Source organism: Tamandua tetradactyla, chromosome 1 (assembly GCF_023851605.1).
Source record: "Tamandua tetradactyla isolate mTamTet1 chromosome 1, mTamTet1.pri, whole genome shotgun sequence".
NCBI classification, from domain to species: Eukaryota; Metazoa; Chordata; class Mammalia; order Pilosa; family Myrmecophagidae; genus Tamandua; species Tamandua tetradactyla.
The window spans coordinates 175891767-175908548 of NC_135327.1; the positions used below are offsets into that span (position 1 = coordinate 175891767).

Consider the following 16782-nt stretch of genomic DNA (forward strand, 5'->3'; position numbering starts at 1 on the left):
TGAGCTGGCGCTGCCAGATCCTGCCATGTGTGAAGTATTACTACTTTTTTTTACCACTAAAGATTATTTATAACTTTGACTTCTTCAGTGCTCATTTGTGTTTCTGAATAAGGGAGGGAGCGGTGTGCGTATTCAGCATGTTTCTTTTGGCTTTTTTCTTTGTAAGCCTCACTAATGCTTTCAATCACCACCTGCTATGTCATCCTATTGAACAAGAGGAGAAAAATGGACTCTGAATGACATGCACTGCTTCTCAGCAAGGGATTGCACTCAGAAGTTCTGGTACAGCTCCAACCTGTTATCTCTGTGGCTACCCATTAGTGAGAGGTTTGGGAGGGCCTTAAGAGGGAGCATGTGATGTGGGAAAACTATTGGAATGGACCTCAATAAATCATTTTTTAAGAGCTTAGTCCTTAGACATTACTATTTGATAAGCAACTGAGTGAGAGCCTATTGAATATTATATCACTGCTGTGGGGGAAAAACAATTTTAGCTAAGCATTTCAAAAATAAAAGAAAGAAGATATTTATATTCCTAAGATTCTGTGATTTCCTAGGTTTCAATCTTCCTGTAAGTTTCCAAACCCATGTCAAACAGACTTTATTAATAACCTGAACCCTTTGAGAACACGTTCTTTTATTGACCATTTTTTTCCTTTCTTTATCAATTTGGCAATTCAGGTTTATGGCCATGTATATGTTCTCTAGTTTAGAGATTTCCCTCACATGGCATGATTAGCAATCATGTGTGAAATGATTATGTGGTAACATTACTAGCAAATTACAGCTTATCTAAATACTGTATGTTTTCACTTGAGAACATTGGCTCTGAAATGTATTTCTGGGGCTGTGAAGGAAAAAAAAAAGTCTTGATTATAAGATGCAGCCAGAATTTAATTTGTGAAATGGAGCTTTAAACTCAATTGTTCCTCCCACTGGTAGCAACTTGAAGTTGCTTATTTCCTTTCTAGAATGAAAATTGTGCCCTTTTAAGAACACTTAGTCTTACTTTTAATATTCAAATTGGTATTTTCTTATAGAGACAAAAGTTTACCTGGTATATGTTTGTATCTGTTTAATTTTAAATGTCAGTCCCAATTAGTACCACTTAAAACTAATAGAGTGGCTGTTTCTAGTCCCCTAACTATGGTAGTTATGCCTTGGAACAGTGAAGTGAATCTCATATTGAGATTTTATACTAATAATCCAGGCTGATGTCTCCTGCAGTGTGGAAACTTAAATAGGGAGTAGTGTTCTTATCATAAGACATAATCAATAGCCTACACTGCTGATTATTCAATGCTTAGGGGATTGGCTCTAATCTGTAAAATAGCTGCAGTGGAAGAAATTCAAAGAGGTGAAAGAGGCAGGAGAAAATCATTTTATCTTCTTGATAATTTTATGCTGCAACAGGGAAATTTTTCATTTTCACTTATAAATAAAGCATTCTCAGTATTGAGATTGATTATCTTCTTTTCTGGAATGGGCATTATTTTGTGTCCCATAGGAAGGGAAAAAATGATTGGGAGAGTTTCTTTGCTGACTTAATTATCACAACCATGAAAACGTTCTTTGAATATGTCCAAAGCGCTCCAGTGTAAGAAAGAAAATAACCGAAAGAAGTCGTATATCATATTTCTCTCTGTTCTCTCCTAAAAGAAACCCTAGGCTTTTCTGTGTAAAAAAAAAAAAAAAAAAGTCACTTTTTCCTCACTCCTAGAATTTGATGTAGATGATTGACAGCATGTGTAGAGACTTAGTCTCATTAGGATCTAGGCCAAGGAAGACATCATAGAAAGAAGATCAGAACTCTGAACTGAAGCAGGAACTTTTCATTCAAAGTTGAATAAATCCAGAAGAAGAGAATGATATATCTTTAAAATATTAAAAATCAAACCAAAAATTTTAAAAATTGTCATCACCTCTTAGCCCTACAATTCTCTTGTTTGTTTTGAATTGAGCATTTTCATAATATGTTATGATTGCTTAATTGGAAAAAATATTGCTTCGTCATAAGAAAAGGATTTTGACTCTAACAGAAATAGCCTTTGAATCACTTATAGTTTGAATTAGCCCAGCATTAAGCCATGATTTGAAGATAAAAATTGCTTGTTCTTTGGATAGGATGATGTAAAAAAAAAAACTTTGAGGACATTTATCTGATATCAGAATTGCTTATGCCTTATAATTCTGAAAGTCTAATGGGTGGGCGCTTTTCATAGATTGATTCATTATTATCTTGGGGGTAAACAGAAAAGCTGATTGATCTCCCTTCCCAGAAAATTTGGCTTTGATGTTCGTGGTTTATAACTGTCATTTTCCCTGTGACATCCACAGTAAATATTCTCAGTGTAGATTGAACTCTACCAGCATAAGTACTCATGCTATAAGGATGTAGTTTTTGGAAATTTATATTTGAAAAATATAAACTGTGATTACTATCACCCATAGCCTAGAAGTGTAGCATCTTTTAATGAGGATAAATGGGAGAGAAAAGAGGGATTTTTCTCTTTTGATTTTCCAAAAATAAAACGAAGGCCACATACTAGTATATAAAACAGTTTCCTTCCTTCCTTCCTCCTTCTTTCTTTCTCTCTCCCTCCCTGCCTCCCTTCCTCCTTCCCACCTTCCTTTCCTTCCTTCTGTTCCCTCCATCCTTCCTTCCTCCTTTCATCTCCCTCTTCTTCCCTTCTTCCTCTTTAGAAAAATATAAGCTACTTAATTATCTTTTATCATATAGAGAGATTATAATGATTTTTTAGTAACATAACAATTGCTTAAAACAAAACAAAACAAAACAAAAAACACCTCAGATCCATGTTAGCCTCTTAGCAGAGGGAATGGAGCAAAAGAAAGGACTGAACGGTGGAGAATGTCAAAGGAAAACTATTATAAAGAAGAAAGCAAAGAGTGTGACAGGCCCCAGAGGGAAAGAAGCAGCACCAGGACAAAGGGTCTACCTTAGGCCTGTCATCTTCAAAGCAATGAGCTGCTTTGCTATTGTTCTAGTTTGCTAGCGGCCAGAATGTGATATACCAGAAACAGAATGGCTTTTAAAAGGGGAAATTTATTAAGTTGCAAGTCCATAGTTCTAACACCATGAAAAAGTTGCAACTAAAGCAAGGCTACAGAAATGTCCAATCTAAGGCATCCAGGGAAAGATACCTTGGATCAAAAAGGCCGATGAAGTTCAGGGTTTCTGTCTCAACTGGAAAAGCACATGGCAAACATGGCGACATCTGGTAGCTTTCTCTCCCAGTTTCTTGTTTCATGAAGCTCCCCTGGGGGTGTTTTTCTTCTTTATCTCAAAGGTCTCTGGCTGCGTGGGCTCTGTTCCTCTTTCCAAAATGGCTCCCTCTTAAAGGGGTCCAGTAAGCAACACCACCTTGAATCATGGAGACACATCTCCATGGAATCATCTAGTCAGAAGTTACCACCCACAATTCGTGGGTCACATCTCCAGTTTTTAAAAAAAAAAAAAAAACTCCCACCCAGCAGTACTGAATGAGGATTAAAGATGTGGCTTTTCTGGGGTCCACAAATTCAGGCCAGCTCAGCTATTATATGGAATTCTGATTGTTACCCAGCTTTGCAATCTCTCCCATCTTTCTTTCATAATACTCATTTTTACTTATAGATATAAACATGAAAATAGCTTTAATGCTCTTTTGGCAATATCTTAAAGCACAGAGACTAGATACTATATTAAAGTAGACCCTTTTGGATTTAAATATTAGCCCTGATTTTTCCTGATTGAAAAGAAGTAAAACAAGGAGTAAAAATCTCCAGGACATAGAAATTTTAGGAATTTAAAACTATCAATACTGTATTTTGGCAATGCTTATTATTTATTTTAATTGTTTTCATGGAGATGTGACCCACCCAGTTGTGGGTAGTAACTTTTAATTAGGTGGTTTCCATGGAGATGCGTCTCCACCCATTCAAGGTAGGGTTGTTTACTGAAGCTTTTTAAGAGGGAACCATTTTGGAAAAAGCTTTAGAGCCCAGGCAGCCAGAGACCTTTGTAGATAAAGAAGGAAAACACTCCCAGGGGAGCTTCATGAAACAAGAAGCCTGGAAAGAAAGCTAGCAGACTTTCCCTCCCATGTACCCTCCCAGCTGAGAGAGAAACCTCCAACTTGATATGCCTTATTTGAGTGAAGGTAATCTCTTATTGGTGCTTTAATTTGGACATTTTTACAGTCTTCGAACTGTAAACTTGGAACTTAATGAATTCCCCCTTTTAAAAGCCTTTCCGTTTCTGCTATATCGCATTCTGGCAGCTTTCAAACTAGAACAGATCCCAAAACCTAAACTTAGCTTTCAGAAGCAAATAAGCTTTGCCAAGCTTCTGCACTTTACCATGATAAAATAATTTTCACCTTACTTGCCTATCACAATTGAAACTGTGCATTGAGTCAGGACACCTTATTTACAAAGTTGTGTCTCAAGGTAATTTTTTGAGGGGTATGTAGGTCTTTTGAACTACTTTTTGCACTATTTTGTGTTTGCACACAAACACAGCAATACATTTTTATCTTTTAGAACTTCCAATTCCCTCTGGCAGGTTAACAGTGTAAATACCTCCTCTAATCTTATTATCTCTGGGTCTTCAGCTCTGTAAACATCTCCTCATTCCTTGTAAACTCTCCAAAGCTCAGCAAATACTTTTCCCTGTATAGCTGACTTTTGTTCTCTGTGTAGTTTCATTTTCTTCCTTTCTGACAAATAAGAAAAAGTAAGCCAGACTTTATGAATCTTCTTCTAGGTTGTCACTCTCCAAACAACTTGCCTGTTACTGAGCTGCACAGCGGAATGTGAATGAACAAAATAAAAATATATAGAATGGTGTGTTCTCTGTTTACAACTATTTGTCTTTATACTTGTAAGGTTTAAAAGTAGGGGAAAGGGGAGTACCTGGAAGAGAAGGGAGTTCAGGGTGTAGGAATTCAAGCTCAATTAGGGCAGAATGAATATGAGACCATGAAAGTTTAATTACAATTAAGAAAGCTAGCCCAGAAAAAAAGTAGAGGTGGTCCTCGAAAGAAATGAATTTCCTCTTAAATATGATGTAGTTGTCCTCTTTGGGACTTATAAAATTAGGTATATAATATCTGAATTTTTTCCTTAATAAGAAATCTAATAGCGTGTTGAGTGATCTTTCATTCCAGTACTGGTTTTAAGCATTCATGAATAGGGCTTATAAAAATCCATCTTGCATGAAACTGGAAGTATCTTCATGAAAACTTGAAGAAGTGTCTTAAATTCATTAGTATTCTGAGAGGTGTGAGTGAGACTGTTTAGCCCTGAAGGCAGAAATATTATTTAAGTTCAGATTTTGGAGTCAAACAAATCTTAAGTTCTGTTCCCATTTTTGTTACTTGTCACTTAACTTCTCTAAGCCTCAATTTCTGCATCTGTAAAATAGAAATAATGCCATTAGCTATATGGGATTGTTAGGAGGGAAAGATGAAACAATATCTAAGTTACTTAGCATTGTACTTGAAATATACAGTAAGATCTCAGTAAATAATATTTATAGAGGTTGTTGTGCTAGGAACTGAAAATGGATAGTAAATGGATTAACATTTTTAGATGATATGAGGGGTCTTAGCATTTTGGGGCTGTTGGCTATGGGCAGAGCAAACAGAGAGGGCCAGATGGGGGTGGAGGGAGGAAATATGGGCCTCTTTCTTCCTTAATCAGAGTTGGGCATAGTAGTTGCCCTTAACTTTCTTTTCCTAATGCCCAGGGCTTATTCATACTAAAGTAATAGAATCTATTTCTTCAACACAGCATTTATAGTATAAAAGGTCTTTGAATTAAGCAGTAATGAAAGTTACTGCTCTTACTTAAATTATTAAGGGCTGAATTTGAAGGTGAATAGAAAAGATATTATGTTGGGGATTCTCATAATAATACATTGAATATCCTACTTTCTTTTCTGCCTATGGAAAGGCATTAACAAAAGTGGATATTAGAAGAAATAGAAAGTTATTTTCATCTTATGCGGCATCCACAGTATATAGCTAGAAAAGTGAGCATCATTATTTTTGAATTTTGAAAATATTGAAAAGAGAACAGTAATCCCCTCAAATACAGAAAAATTCTCTAGTAAATGATGACTAACCCTCATTAATTAAAACAATGGAGCATAATACCAATGAAATTACCCATTAAAGACAAATTTACATTAAACAAATTAATTGCAAGGACTGTAGTGAACCCTTAAGGAATAATAATTAAAAACAAAGGGCCGCGGTGGCTCAGCGGGCAAAGTGCTTGCCTGCTATGCCGGAGGACCTCGGTTCGATTCCCGGCCCCAGCCCATGTAACGAAAACGGAGAAACAAAATACAATAAAACAAGAAAATGTTTAAAAGATGTTTCCCTTTCTTCCTCTCTTCCTTCCTTCTATCCTTCCTTCCTTCTCTCTGTCTTTCCTTTAAAAAAAAAAAAAAAAAAAACAAAACGAAAAACAGGTGGCCACCTGTTTTAAAATGTTTCCTTCTTAAGGAGAAAATATTAGCAAAAATAAGAGTTGCAGTTATTTGAACGAACTGATCCAGGTCTCATTCTCTGTATCAGATTTGTCCCAGTAAGCTGACAACATCTAGAATCTTCTGACATGATATAGTACAGCTTTGTGGTAGTTTCTTTTAAATTTTTCTGTAATACAGGTACTTGCCTGAATTTTACTTTTGATGGTCAGGTTCAAGAATTAAGCCATGGCGGGGGGGGGGCAAAAAATCTGATTTTGAATCTTAAGAATTCAGAAAAGCATTTCAAAAACAGATGGCACTTTAGGAGAGAAAAAGGAAATCTCATCCTTCTAATTTAGCTCGTGCTGTGAAGATGTGAAGATAGCCAGGCAGATTAGATAGAGCAAATATTATTTCTTATCTTTTGTTCTCTGTCTTGTAAGGTAGAATGGCATTTTTTCTGGAAACTTAGGCGTGATTTAAAAAAAAATGTCATGCCAAATGCGTGGAAATGGTTGCTGACCACTTCTATTTGCTTCTTTTAACTTCACGGTAATGAATAGAGTCCAGACAGAGAGTAATAGCATTAGTTTTTTTCCATGCATAATTCACATTAGGCTCCCAAAAGAGACTGCCATTTTGCAGCTTATTAAGATTTTCTTAAGGTTTCTTCTTACTAAGCATAAAATATTTGAAATTTTGAATATTCTGAGTATTATTGGAAGCCCTGTATTAATTAATTTATGCAAAACCTCTTGGCTGAAACTGTTAATTCAGTGAAATTCAATATTTCAATTTCTAAAATAATTCAATACTAAAAATAGTTTAAACTGTAGTTACAAGTAGAAATTATCTTCGATTTCCTGAGGATTGCATTTTTGGGGTGTTTTTTTTTCTTCCAAGTTTCTTCTCATATAACTAGAATTGCATTGTTATTTTAAAAATCATTGTGGATCCTAACTTGGTTGCACGTGAAATCTGTATTAGGAGATAATTGAGTCATTTACTTTGAGTATGTGGTAAAACTTATAACCAAGAGATGTGGGTTCTCTTCGTGCCTCTTTAAAGCATTGGCATTGGTCTGGTCGTGCAGAAGATATCAAGTCATGGTCATTCCTCTTATGCAGTTTACACTATGGCAGGGAGACCAATATATAAAATAAGTCATTTAGGAGTGGCTCTGCCATTTTATTGTGTGACCCTGAACATTTATAAGGCATAATTTTTGCATTTATTTATTCATTGATTCATTTAGCAACCATTTACTGAGCATATACCCTGTCTAGGCCCTATGCTAAACAGCAGGAATAAACATATGGTAACCCACACTACCGTCATGGTACTCACAGGCTAGTGGGAGAGATAAGCAGTCCTGAAAAAAGCAGTAAGTGCCACAAAGAATCACTTGGGGGAATATAGGAGAGGAATCCAATTCAGCCTCCACGCCAGAAAAGTCCTCCTAAAAGAGGGCTAAACCTCTAGGCTGAGACCTTGGGGGATAAGTAATACTTATAACCAGGTCAGGGAAAGAGCACAGCATGTACAAAGGTAGTGAAGGGGGGACAGGAGAGGGAAGGAGGAAGGGAGAGAGAGTACATCTGTAAAGTGAGGCTCTGTATGAGTGTAAGACTTTCACTGTCAAGTTCATTGATTCCACCTCACCAGTGCCAGATTTGTGATGGTAAAACTTGTTTGTTGGTCAGCCACAGGGCCACCCTCCAACTGTGTTTCTAGGGCTTTTCAGAATCCCTGCAGATTAAAATTTACTTGCATCTGCCCTGTGCCCCAGTGAGGAGATCCAGTTTCCCTATTCGTGTGACTGTCCTTACTGATTGTCCTCTGTCTGGCTTATGTTGCCCAGGCCCCACAAGTGCATGCATTGTACACTCACCCCCTTATTTAAAAAAAAAAAAAAAAAAATGAGAAATATCCACACATGTACAGTTCAACCATATTATATAATCTGTGACTTACAATATCATCACATAGTTGTGTATTATTCACTGTGATCATTTTTAGAACATTTGCATCACTCCAAAAAAAGAAATAAAAATTAAAAAGAAAAGAAAAAAAGAACTCATACATCTCAAACCCTTTGCCTCTCCCTCTCACTGACCCACGGCATTTCAATGTACCCAATTTTTACCCTTTATCTCTGCCTATTATTTATTTATTATCCTTATTTATTTTTACTCATCTATCCATACCATGGATAAAAGGAACATCAGATACAAGGTTTTCACAATCACATAGTCACATTGTAAAAGCTGTATAGTTATACAGTCATCTTCAAGAATCAAGGCTACTGGAACACAGTTCAACAGTTTCAGGTACTTCCCTCTATCCACTCCAATGCACCATAAACTAAAAAGGGTTATCTATATTATGCATAAGAGTAACCTTGAGGATAGCTTCCCGACTCTGTTTGAAATCTCTCAGCCACTGAAAACTTTATTTTGTCTCATTTCTCTCTTCCCCCTTTTGGTCAAGAAGGCTTTCTCAATCCCATGATGCCAGGTTCTGGCTCATCCGGTAGAGTCATGTCCCACGTTGCCAGGGAGATTTACACCCATGGGAGTCGTACCCACCTGCAGAGTTGACTTAGAGAGAGAGGCCACATGTGAGCATCAAAAGAGGCTCCCCAGCGGTGACTCATAGGCATAATTATCAGTAGGCTTAGCCGCTCCTTTGCAGGAATAAGCTTCATGGGACAAACCCCAAAATCGAGGGCTCAGCCTGTTGAATTGGTTGTCCTTACTGCTTGTGAGACTATCAGAAATTCCCCAGATGGTCACCCTGCTATTTTCCCACTAGATTGTCCCTAGCCTATGGGGTGCTATCCATATCCTTTTCTAACAAAAATCTTGGGATTGCCTCTTTCTTTGGACACATTCTCTGTGTTTATATACCTCCCCTCTTGTAGATTTGACTGAAGCATTTGAGCACAGTAGAAGCAGCAGAGAACAGCAGAAATGAGAGACATGGAGGAGGATAGGATGCATAGTCATTCAAAGAGGTTTCATGGAAAGACCAGCTTACCTAGAGCAGTGGCTGTATGTTAAATTGTTGGAAATGAAATTGTATGGATAAGAAATTACCTTTAGAAAGTTTGGTTTCATATAGAAAAATAAACAAAACAGAAACTTCCTCAACTTGGTCAATCATTGATTTGGTGAGAATTCACCCAAGCTTTTTTTGTGGTTAAGATAAATGGGGAAAAGCCCTTTCTTAGGGTTGTGTTCTCAAGTGCAGAAGTAGGTATGGTGTCACCTCTTAGGAAAAATGCCCACAAATCAGCCTTTGACTAACTCATTGACTGACTTAGCTCTATAGTATTTTAGCTGTGACATTGGGCAAGTTACTTTCTATGCACCAGTTTCTGCCTCATTCTAATAAGGACAGTTGTAGCAATAGTACCTAGTGCATTGAATTGTTGAGGACTGTATAAGTAATCAATAAATTATGATTATTATCTAACTATGAGGACATTCATTCATTCACTAAGCAAATGTATACTAAGGATGCTCTAAGAGCCTTACATTTAGCCTGGTTCACAGGTAAAAATGACTGGTTTTGTGTTATTTAAATTTTTTTCTTTTTTCCTCCAAAGCAAGTAATTGCTTATTTAGTTTTATTTCATACTTTTTCAGAGTTTATCAAAGTGTTCTCCATGAAACACCTGCATCTAAATATCAGGGAAGCTTATTAAAAATGTGTTTTCCTCATCCTTACTTGTACCTATTGAATCACAACTCTGGGCATGGCATGGGGCATCAGCACCTTACACATCAATAAATTTGAAACAAATCACAAACTTGTGTTATTGACCTTCCATTTGGTGCTATGGAAGGAAAGACTGTCAGTTTCTTTTCTATTCTTTCTATTGTATAAGTTTTCCACAACTTTGGGTCCTGAAAATTTATATTTGCTTTGTTATAGATGGAAAAACTGAGCAATTTACCTCTTTAGCAGCCTTCATTTATGTGGATTTTCCTAGAATTAAGTAAGCTATGTCTTAACTGTTTTCCTCTCTAGGTAAATCTTATCTTACTAACATCCTCATCACGAAAAGTCAAGAACTAAGAGTTAACTCACCTGTGTGCCACCAGCCTTCACTGTAATACAGTTTATATGGTGTTTCTTTTCCCAGTGCTAGAATTTGTTACTGGCCTTGGGCAATATGTTCACAACTCACAGCCTGAATGTTAACAACAAGGTCAGAAAGGACTGAAATGTCTGCATGTGTTTTTCATAATTTTTTTACAGTCTTAAATTGATTGCTTCCTTTCCCCAAAGCACACCCAGTGTGACCCCGATGTAGTGGTGACTTAATCAATAGAATGTAGAATTACAGATTTTTTCCCACTCATTTCTGCAGTATTTTGCAAGCTCAGGTGAGCATAGGAAGACTGTGAGCGTGGGTGAAGAGAAGTGTCTTTGTGTGTTTGCTGCAGTAATTTTGAGTAGAATGAGCAGTAGGGTGATAAAGGATGGTGTAAAGATGCCTGAGCCTCTAAGATATTATTTCTGCCACATTATGTAAAAGACCTTTTAATAACATGCATTTCACATATTTAAAGTCTGTTGGTTTTGACTTGTATTGGTCTCTAGATTAGAAGCTATAGGATGTACTAAAAGCTATGGGGAAAAGAATATGGTTCCTGCTGAATGGGCCTGGCAGACCGCTGAAGAATTTAAAAGTATCAGACTAGAAGAATATTAAACAAACTTTTATTTCAATTTAGGCCTTTTCTTATTCTTCCCTAATTTTATTTTCTCTTTATGGGGAGACCCAGTGCCAGTTTTATTCTAATTACATTGTTGATATACAATAAAAACCTATTAAAATTGAGTGCAGAACTTTATCGAAAAGACTGTGTATGTGCGGATGTGCTGCCACCTATGGAAGTCCACACATGGCCTGGAGGAAGGGCATTGCCTTTTATTCATTTGTTAAGCTACTTCTTTTTCATGTTTTACCTTATCTTAATTCTGAAAATCGTTTTATTTAAATAATCAGAAATCTGAGAAAGAGATAAGGTGATTTCCTCAAGGTCACAGAACAAGTACCACATGGTGGACTTGAGATTTGAAATCACATTTGTCTGATTTTATTTCATTTGCTTGCCAATACACCACTCATGCCAGACAGTGAATTTTCAAGGTTAGGAAGGGCACTTGAGGTAGCTGAAATAGCTGTGTGGTATTAGCATCATCTCAGAGAAGCATAACCAAAGTGAACCCACTTTACATTCCTGTTGCTCATAGGTATCTGTGGCCCCATGCTAGCATAGCAGCTGTGTTGACATAGAAAGACACACTGGGGATAACCACTCTAAGAGCTGCTATTTGAGGGAGAGAAACACAAAATCAAAATTAACTGTGTACACATCTTGCTATGTTTGGTCACTGAGTAATACAAGAGGAATTTTATGCATAATACTAACTATCTCTAAAACTTAAAAAGTAATAATAATATTGTTGCTCCCTCCTTCTAGGCAAAAGTGAGAATTCTGCAGCTAGAAAGACTATCGAATGCTTACACAAAAATGATAAAATGTGTATATATATTTACTGGTCCTGTGGATATATTTAATTAATGGCTTATGGTTAGGGCATATGATTTTGGTGTCAGTGAGAATCTATATTTTAAAATAGATCATTGGTTAGTTGAGGTTTTGACAGCAAATACAATGAATGCAGCTGAAAATAAACTGTGAACTACATGTCCAACAAGAGTTTGGTGTGGCATAATCCTCATTCTCCTCGGCTAACGTTTATTCGATTACCCACTATAACTAATTTACTTAATGCTGCAACAGTAGCTCTTCTATTTGTTTTAATCTGTGATATCCCTAAATGTTTTTGTCTTTGGTTCCCAAAGAGTTTGAGAGAATCGAGGGGCTAATTCCAGCAGCAGAAATTAAACTTGGAATTAAGAGAAAGGCTGGGACTAAGAATTTATGTTTGAGAGTCACAATAGTGACCAGCTTTTTTGCATGTGTACTATGTGCTAGTCTCTGTGTTGATTTGTTTATGTAGATTTGTTCATTTACTTCTTCACAAAAGCTCTATGAAGAAGTTAGTATTAATATCCACTTCTATGTATGAGGAAACTAGCACATAAAATATATATATATATATGTATATTTGTAATTTGCTTTAGATCACACATCTAGTAAAATTGTTAGACTGAGGTTCAAACCAAATCTTTTTGATGTTTAAATCCAAACTTTTAATTCCTATGATATTTTATATAGTGGTAATTTTTGAAGCCATGAATATAGTTGAAAGCTGAAGTCAATTTACTCTTAGAACATGTCCATTTCAAGAGGTAAGAGATGTGTTGAGGTAGCAAGTGATGAGAAAGCAAAGGATATATAAGAAAAGCCTGTTATGGAAGCCATAGAAAGAGTGTTTAGAGAAGGAGGAAATTGATAAAAGCTACAGAGATGTCAAGAAGAATGAGGGAAAAATCACTGGGTATAGAGATTGTGTCTTTGGAGACTTTGATGAGAGCAATTTTGAGTAGGGTGTTTAATCATATCTTAATATTCCATTCGTTTTGAAGCTTTGGATTAGTTTACTCAATGATTTTCCTTGGATATCACTTAAAGCTAATTCAAGACCATTATTTAGTCTAAGATAATAGTTCTGGACATTTTTTAGCAAATGGGTACTCTGATACTCTCTTTACTCCTTTGTCCCATTCTACCTCTCTCCCAAAATAAATAAATACATATATAAAATCAAGAAAAAATGGCAGTGTCTGTCTTACTGAGAACGGCATATTAATAACAGCTTTTTCTTTATCTTGCTTAGGAAAATATTTGCTATGAAGGAAAGGTTAGAAAATGGCAAGAGGTTATGTAACGAGTGAATTAATGGAGTCTCTTGAGCGTTCCTATGCTTTTTTCTAAGATACCCAAAACATTTCAGACTTGCTCAATTTTTATAAATATGAAATATATGAGGGATAAGGCTAATTTCCTTTCTTTTTCTGGCAGTAGATTAATTGAAACAGAGGAAAGGATGGCATGGAAGAAATACAACCCTGTTTTCTTTTCTGTATACTCTCCTCTTGTCTGCCACTGCACTGCTGGCCAGGGCATCCTTGCTATTGCAACCAGTTACTCTGACATGTCACTAAGCCTCTCTGTTGTATTTGACACAGCTTATTTCTGCCTCTTCCTCAAAATACTTTCTTTACTTGGCTCCCAAGTACTCTTCTGTTCTTTGTCTCACTTCGCTTGCTTCTCCTGAGTTTCTCCCTCATCTACCTGACTTCTTAGTCTTCTGGGATCTAAGGTTTAGTTCATGGATCTCATCCCTTTTTAATCTGCACTATTTTTTCCTATTTAGCTTGATCTTTCCATTTCTTTGTCAGGTGGAAATCTTAAATTTTAAATTTCCAAAACTAATACCATGATATTTCTACAACCCCTATACAATATTTACCACAATCCCTTTATCAACTGTCATTCTTCAATTTTTCCCATCTCAGTCAATGTCAACTCTACTCTTCCAGTTGCTCAGACCCAAATCCTAAGAGTTACCACTTTTTTCATACTCCAGAAGCAATCCATTAGCATGCCCTATTGGCTCTTTTAAAAATATCCAGAATCTAACCATTACTCACCACTTCTTAACTCCTTTCTTGGTCTAAGCTACCATCATCTCTTGCCTGAATTATTGAATTAGCTCCTACATGGTTTCCCTTTTTGTCTCTTAACTCCGTCTCTTTTAACCAGAGTGATGCTGTTATGTCATGTCATACAACATTTTGACTCAAAACTCCATTACCAATTAATGTAGAGTGAAAACCAGAGTCTTTACTATGACACTATGGCTTACAGGGCCTTAATAATATGCCCCCTTTCTATTGGTACTAAATATGTTTTCTACAACCATCTCTGTGAATCACTCCCTTCCAAGCACAGAGATCTCCTTGAACTTTCAGAGCTTTTGCACAGCTGCTCTTCTACCAGACATCCATGTGATTCTCTCCCTTAATACCTATAGGGCTTTACCTTATTGTTTCTTCTCTTGCCTATCCTTTGTAAAACTGAAACATTGCCCTCTAACCTGCCCTGCTGTTTGTTTTTTCCCCCCCATTATTGTTATTATCTTCTAACATATTTGATCTTTTACTTATCTGATTTATTATCTCTCCTCCCACTAAAGTGTAAATTCCAAGGGGCAGGGATTTTTATCTCTTTTGTTCATTGTTGTTACCCTATCACTTAGAATGATGCCTGGTATATAGTGGATACTCAATAAATATTTGTTGAATGAAGTATCAGACCCTAAAATATTTGTTGAGTCAGGGTATTTAAGTGCATGTGGGTCTGCAAATAAAATTTTTCTCCTGATCACTGAGCTGCAGTCTGCCTCCAAAGGTGGTTACAATACTTTTCCACCTCCAAAGATTCCTAAGTACCCAGATCTTTAACTCTATGAAGAAGCATTGCCTAACAGAGCCAGTGTAATGGGAGAAGCGCATTATTACCACCTCCAATTCCATAGAGTCCCTTTGGCCCAGAATGACTTCAAAATGCCATCCTGTAAGGGCAAACAAATCCAGAGACCTTTGTAGTCTTCCTTACCCACTGCTGCATTAGCTAAAGGTAAATCTGTGTAGAGTTCACTAGAGTAAGCAGACAACTGCATTAAGCTGTGTAATGATGAACGCTAATGGCCTGTGACAAAATGAGCTATCATGCAAGGAGGGGGGTTTTCCTTCTTTTTAATAATGGTAATGAAAAAAAAAGTATCCAAAGATTGAAAAAAAAAAAAACTGTACTCAGTTTTTCCTTTTTTATTTTTGAAAGTACATGCATCTTGACTGCAAAAGGCACATATACTATTGGACAGTAATTGGGGAATCTCTGTTGTATTAAATAAAAATGCAGTGCCTTTTATTCCCTGTAGCAACTTGGGTGTTACAGTGAATTTATATTCATTTTCTTTTCTGTGGCATATGCATTGTCATTGCAAATTTGGTTACAATAATAGCTATTAAATTGATTTTTTTTTAACTTAAAGATACTTATACCTTTATCAAGGTGGTATGTTCTGATTTATTTCATTTTCATTTTGTTTGCATTTTTTTACAATCTTAATTTAAATGAAGAGCTTGTTTTCTTATGTGCCTTCCTCCCCATTTGACTCTCACATGGTTAGCTGGTGGTCTTGGATAAATCAATTAATTTTTCTCTATCTCACATGATTGTCATGAGGATCAAACATATGTATGAATATCCTTTATAAATTACTCTAACTGTTAATGATGTTAACATATGGATATTAGGCCAGTTGATATCTAAGATTACTTTCAGTTTTGCAGCTGAATTATCCTATGATTTCCAAAGGCAGTATTTCTCTACCTTAAAGTTATATAATAATATTAGCATAGTCCATAAATACATGATATAAATATATATATATATATATATATATATAAAACCTGAGGTTAAGTTTGTAAGGGTTGACCATGAAATACTGAATAATCTGAAATGACCTAGGATTTTTAAAAAATCGTTCAGAATATCAGTATGATCTGTATGTATCGTATTTCCAGTGTTTGCTTCTCAGATACTCAAAACGTATTTTACTCTCAAGCAGAATTATTTGACAGCACATGTCCTCCCTGCTCTTTGGATCTCTCTGGATGACCAACAAAAAACAGCACCTCCATTTGTAATTAACTAAAGCCCTGGTGTGATTCCTTTCTTTTAGTCCATCTACATTGTCTTTCTCCTAAGTAATTTCTGATAATCAAGTAAGAATCTTCACTTTTGTTTGTCATTTGCAAGCTATATTCTTTAGTAAGAGACCTATTTCCAATTTTAGGCTAAGAAGAAAGGTTTACAAAGCAAATTTTAAAACCCTCGCCTTTCCACCTAATTTATAAGTTTAACAATTCTAGGAATCTATTTTTTTAAAAAACATTTTTGTTCTTGTTTTCAGTGCTGGTTTGTTTCCTTCAGCTTTCCCACATGCATGACTTTTTTAGCACATATAAAGTAGAGTGCTCTGCCATATTGATTTAATGGTATGTTTCAATAAATTTCCCCTGTTACAATGCTTGCTTCATACCAGGCAGCCAAGAGGGAAACTGACAGATGTGCTGGTTAACTAATTTTAAAAGAGAGAATATTCCATTTTCTCCATCCTTTAATGTCATAGCTGTCCTGCCAATGACCTGATACTGAGATGTATTATGTATTATATATCAGGTTCCCCCTGACATATGTTATAGGAACTAGTGACCTGACCTTTTAAAAATTTTATTAACATTT

At 36.1% G+C, this 16782-nt stretch overlaps 1 protein-coding gene across 3 annotated transcripts in view; it reads left to right on the top strand.

Moving 5' to 3' along the window:
- Nucleotides 1-16782, top strand: part of EXOC4 (exocyst complex component 4) — a 970332-nt gene that overhangs the window by 480217 nt on the left and 473333 nt on the right. Inside the window, exon 11 of one of the 3 annotated variants that reach the window (XM_077136156.1) lies at nucleotides 4769-6247. The exons of the other annotated variants lie outside the window; for them this stretch is intronic. Within the exon in view, the coding sequence (XP_076992271.1) occupies nucleotides 4769-4802 (34 nt within the window). The 3' untranslated portion in view covers nucleotides 4803-6247. Of the gene's footprint in view, nucleotides 1-4768; nucleotides 6248-16782 lie in introns of those variants that run through there. 3 annotated transcript variants of the gene reach the window in all.